Source organism: Alligator sinensis, unplaced genomic scaffold (assembly GCF_000455745.1).
Source record: "Alligator sinensis unplaced genomic scaffold, ASM45574v1 scaffold320_1, whole genome shotgun sequence".
Lineage (NCBI taxonomy): Eukaryota > Metazoa > Chordata > Crocodylia > Alligatoridae > Alligator > Alligator sinensis.
The window spans coordinates 89,831-94,936 of record NW_005842249.1 but is presented as its reverse complement, the minus strand read 5'-3'; the positions used below and the strand labels follow the sequence as shown (position 1 = coordinate 94,936).

Below are 5,106 nucleotides of genomic sequence, written 5' to 3'. Positions count from 1 at the left end.
CCAGGAGAAGCCACAGGGGCTGGGGGAAATGATTGGGGAGCTGGGGGGAATGATTGGGGAGCTGGGGAATTCAACTGGGAGCTGGGGGGAAGACCCTGTTCATTCCCCCAGCCCCCGATTCAATCCCCCAGCTCCCGCAGCTTCTCCCAAGGCTGCCAGCACTGCCTACCTTGACTCAGTAAGGGGTCAGTAGGGGGAGCTGAAGCTTCTCCCAGGGCTGCCAGCTCAAGCTGGGGCTTGTTCAGCTGCTCCCCCAGCTGCTCCAACCGGCACTGCCTGCCTGTATAGTTTATGGCTGAATATCTTCGAATTCAGATTTGGCCGAATTGAATTGGGACAGTGATTTGAATCACCGAATTGAATCACTGCCCCTCCAAATCACTGAATCCAAAGCGAATACTTTGCACTTCGCACAGGCCTATTACCTGCCTATAGGCCACTTAGGGGCTACTGCAGGCTACAAATGTAGGGTGCTATCTAGGGATGCACCGACAGAGATTTTTGGGGCCGATACTGATGGGCAATTTTTAACGAGCCATATTGGCCAATACTGATCTGATTTTGATATGCAGCCTTGCAGCGTGAAGACCAGCTGGGTTCGGCTGGTAAGTCTGTTGTGGGGTAAGGGAAGGGGCAAGATGGGGGGCAGATTGAGGCACCCAAGGTGAGGGAAGGAGTGGGGCAGGGGCTGGAGCAGGCGCTGCACAGCCAGGGTGGGGCACGAGAGACAGAGCTGCAGCGCATCTGGGGAGACCACCACTTGCACACACCCCAGGAGAGCATCGGGGGCATGTGCCCCCGCATCTGCGCATTAGGCAGGGTGGGCTGCTGCTGTGGGCTAGGGGCTGTGCCGAGCTCTTCCTTGCAGGGCTACAGTGAATTTTAGGATGGCTGCAGACCTCTCAACCCTCCCTCTCAGTGCTGCCGCCCACCTAAGCGCAGCCCAGCTCCCTGCCAGGAAGAGCCCGGTGCAGCCCTGGCTCCAGCTTGCAGCAGCAACCTGCCCTGCCCTACGTGCAGATACAGGGGCAAGTGCCCCTCCCCCACCACCACCAGGTGTAAGCAGTGGAGGGAGCTGCCCCCTGCCCTGCGCCCCCCAGACGACCCGCAGGTCCATCCTGTGCCCTACCCTGCCCCAGCTGGGCAACACCTTCCCCAGCCCCACTCCCACTCTCTCCCTCCCTGTGGAAGTCTCGATCTGCCCCTCCAGCCTAACCCCTCCCCTCCCCCCTTGTCCCTTCCCCCACAACAGACTTTTTAGCCGAACCTGGCTATGCTCTTAGCTACCTGCATGCTAAGCTGTGGCTGTGCGCATGCACATGGCATTTATCGGCCACATCAGATAGAAAAAAGCTGATTGCCAATACTCTCAATTTTCCTCAAAGCAGTGCCAATCTGATATGGGACCAATGTATCGGTGCACCTCTAGTGCCATCTACAGTCAAAATATTCTGTGTGGTTGTAAAAATGAGCTTCTAGAGACTATTACAACAGGAGCTGCCTAAGCATTAACCACTCACGAAGCTTTGATCCTCTCAGACATCCATCCCTCTGACAAAAACACAAACTAACCTTTTTTACAGCTCCTTCACCAACACATTTCAGCTTCCTGACTTCTTTATCTATGGCTTCGCAAGACAGCCATGGCGAACAATTTTTTAGAGGCCCTAGTCTGAAGTACCCAGAGGGGCAGAGATTGGGATCTAAATCCAGATGGCTGGAGGACACATAAAAACTACTGAGGTACAGATAAAGGAGGATGTTCAGGAGCAGGACAGCCAGAAGCAGTACCACCACCAGGGCAGGAGGCATTTCCCTCAGGATCAGGTCCTTCTTAGCATAATGGGATCTTTTTTCCATGTTGCAGTCTTCTACATTCTCTGCAGGACACAAACACAAGGCAAAACAGCATAGTGAGCATAACATTTTTGAAGGACAAGAAAAGACTGGCCACAAATATGAAAGGGACTTTTCATAATACTGATACTCCAGGACATGGTCTCACCTATATTTAAAAAGGGCACCTGAAAAACCTAAGCTGAATATCTTCAACCTTCATCAACCTGAAACATAGTCAGCTGATAAAAACAAGCTATTTCCAGTTCCATACCTGCCTCCCAACAATTTCTGTCATTTTACCAACATAGGCCCCCAACCCACCAAACTAAAGTCATAACTGGCATCAAGGAGCACCTTGGAGGTCCCAGAAGCTAAGGAGCCTAGACCTGGTTGTGTAGAGAGGAAGAAAGGAAGACTGGTGATGGGAGGTTATTGAGGGAGTCCATTTTGGCAATATTGAGATCATCATTTGGTGGCCTCTTGTTTAAGTTACTGGTGACCACTGCATTTGTATCTGTGAAACTGAAAAAGACAAGGATATGTACAATTTAGGAAGGGGCAAACTGTACATCTGGGATTAGTACGGGCCCAAGAAGAGACGAATCCGTCCCATTTAAGCAGTTAATGGACTTGAATGATCAATTTGGTGAAATTTGTAATCCAGGATACAACCATGCTTGTAACACACTTTAGCAATCTCTCTGCAGGGCATATTTAGCCCCTGATCTTGGAACAAGCCCTGTACAAGATCTCAAAGAATCATAGAAAATGAGGGTTGGAAAGGACCTCAGGAAGTCATCTAGTCTAGCCCTCTGCTCAAAGTAGGACCATCCCCAACTAGATTATTCCAGCCAAGGCTTTGTCTAGCTGGGTCTTAAAAACCTCCAAACATGGAGATTCAACCACCTCTCTGAGTAACCTGTTCCAGCGCTTCACTACCCTCTTAGTGAGAAAGTTTTTTCCTAATATCTAACCTAAACTTCCCTTGCTGCAACTTGAGACCATTGCTCCTCGTTCTGTGATCTGCCACCGCTGAGAACAGTCTAGCTCCATCCTCTTTGTAGCCACCCTTCAGGTAGCTGAAGGCTGCAATTAAATCCCCCTTCAAGTCCTCTCTTCTTCAGTTTAAATAAGTTCAGTTCCTCCACCCTCTCTCTTCATAAGTCCCCTCATATGTCCCTTGAACTTGAGCCAAAACCCTGTTCCACTGCAGTTAACAGGGTTTTGTACCACCATCTATGGGAAGAGTCCAGTTTACCAGGCCTTAGCCATGCTAAGGGTAACAATACTCAGAGAGCTACTCAGCAGCCACCACAGAGGGAAGCACAAGGCTCCCAGACACAAGTTATGAAGCCACTACATTTTGTAACATCTTTATGTGACACCTCATACAATAAGGGGTCAGATTTTCACCCAATCGGTCATTTTTTAAGCTGTCTGCTGCCATACACTTGTGTTTGGTCAGATCTATAAGCTGTTTTCTATGGCCAGATCAGGTGAAAAATTGTCACTTCACTTCTGTCTGTACTCGGGAGAGGCAGATAGCAAATTTCTAGGATGTCAAACCAGGCCTGTTTAACAACCCAGGCCAGGGGGGCTGGGAAATCTGAGACTGAACCTATCATAAAAATACACTGGGCTTTATAAAGTGGTGGCTGCTACCAAAGCCAAACAGCTCCCCCACACTAAGGGCTGCTGCTCCAGGGGCCACACACACTAGTGTCTTGGCCTGGCGGGGCTGCTAGCAGGGCAGGCACCGGGCACCAGTGTTGTGTGGGGGCGGCCTCCCCGAACCCCTCTGTCTCAGGCTCTGGGGAGCAGGGAATGTCAGATGTTGGGTTTTTTTTTATTTTTAATGAAAAGTTTTTATGTTCCAAGTCAAATCAGCCAAATCAATTCCAAATCTGTGAGTCGTTCAAGAACCAGATGTGGCCCTACTACTAGCAAACACCTTCCACCCCTACCTGGGGCTTCAGCTGCTTTTAAATCCTTTGCTGGGCAATCTAAGTGCAGACCCAAGGCCAGAGGCCTGGGGTTCGGATTCCCCTGAGTTTTGCTTGCCCTCAGCTATACAGCTGCAGGAGCAAGATAGGGAGGAGTCTCTCATTTCCATTAAGTCTGAGTGTAGCTGAGATCTTCCCACTGGAAGTGAAGGGGTTTTTTGTTTTGTTTTTTTAAGTAAAATTGTTTTTGTTCCAAGTCAAATCAATTCCAAATCCGTGAGTCATTCAAGAACCAAATGTGGCTCTACTACCAGCAAACATCCTCCACCTCCGCCTGGGGCTTCAGATGTTTCCAAACATTTGGCAGGCACCGCATGTGCAAACCCAAGCACAAAGGCTTGGGGTTCAGATGCCCCTGAGTTTCGCTTGCCCTCAGCCATACGGCCATAGGAGCAAGCTAGGGAGAAGTCTCCCATTGCCACAAAGTGGGTGTAAAACCTAGATCTTCCTACAGGCAATGTACATGGGAGGGTAACTATACATTACCTCCGCAGGTACTACCCCATGCCAGAAAGGTGGTTATCCCCTGTCCCTGGGAAAACCACCATGGTGATGATCATGGTAATTCCTCTGCCAGGTGAACCCTTTTGTTTTGTTTTAAAGAAATGTTTCGTGTCCCAAGCCAAATCAAGTCCAAATCCGTGAGTCAGTCCAGAACCGTAAGTGGCCCTACAACTGGCAAACGTCCCTCACCCCCCACCAGGGGCTTCAGATAGTTCCAAAGTCTTTTGGCTGGCATCCTAAGAGCAGGCCCAAGCCCAAGCCCGGAGGCTCGCGGTTCAGATGCCCCCTAGTTTCGTCTGCCCTCAGCCATACGGCCACAGGAGCAAGCCAGGGAAGAGCCTGCTATTTCCATAAACTGGGCTTTAAGCCCCACCACCTGGGCGGGTACTACACCGCACCAGAACAGCTACCTCCAGAGACGCGCAAGGAAAGCCGCCCTCACGGTCCCAGATACGCGGTGTTTCTCCTGCCAGAGAAGGAAGCTAGCTCAACCTCTACATCATACTAGTGCAAAGCCCAGCCAGGTGGGAAGCTCTCTGCATCACCTCAGCCAAGCTCCGACCCCCCTGCCAGGCTCGTGGCTTTTCCCCGCCAGTGGGAAAACCACCGTGGTGCCCATGGTGTTTCCCTTGCCAGGGCAGCTGGGCTGCACCGCTGCGAGGTGGGTGCCAAACCCCGAAGGGCAGAAGTGCCCGCAGGGCAAGAGCGAGGCCCGGCTCGGCTCGGCTTACCTGGGCCCGGCCTGCCTCGCTCGGCGCCA

At 51.3% G+C, this 5,106-nt stretch overlaps 1 protein-coding gene across 2 annotated transcripts in view; it reads right to left on the bottom strand.

The window, feature by feature from the left end:
* The window catches only part of POMK (protein-O-mannose kinase), an 11,378-nt gene extending 6,278 nt beyond the window's left edge, over positions 1-5,100 (bottom strand). Inside the window, exons 1-2 of one of the 2 annotated variants that reach the window (XM_006027502.2) lie at positions 5,078-5,100; positions 1,573-1,880 (exon numbers count right to left, since the gene is read on the bottom strand). In XM_006027502.2, coding sequence (XP_006027564.1) covers positions 1,573-1,860 — 288 coding nt within the window. In that variant the 5' untranslated portion in view covers positions 1,861-1,880; positions 5,078-5,100. The other variant, XM_025208743.1, reaches the window with a different exon arrangement.
* Positions 5,101-5,106: the final 6 nt, after the last annotated feature.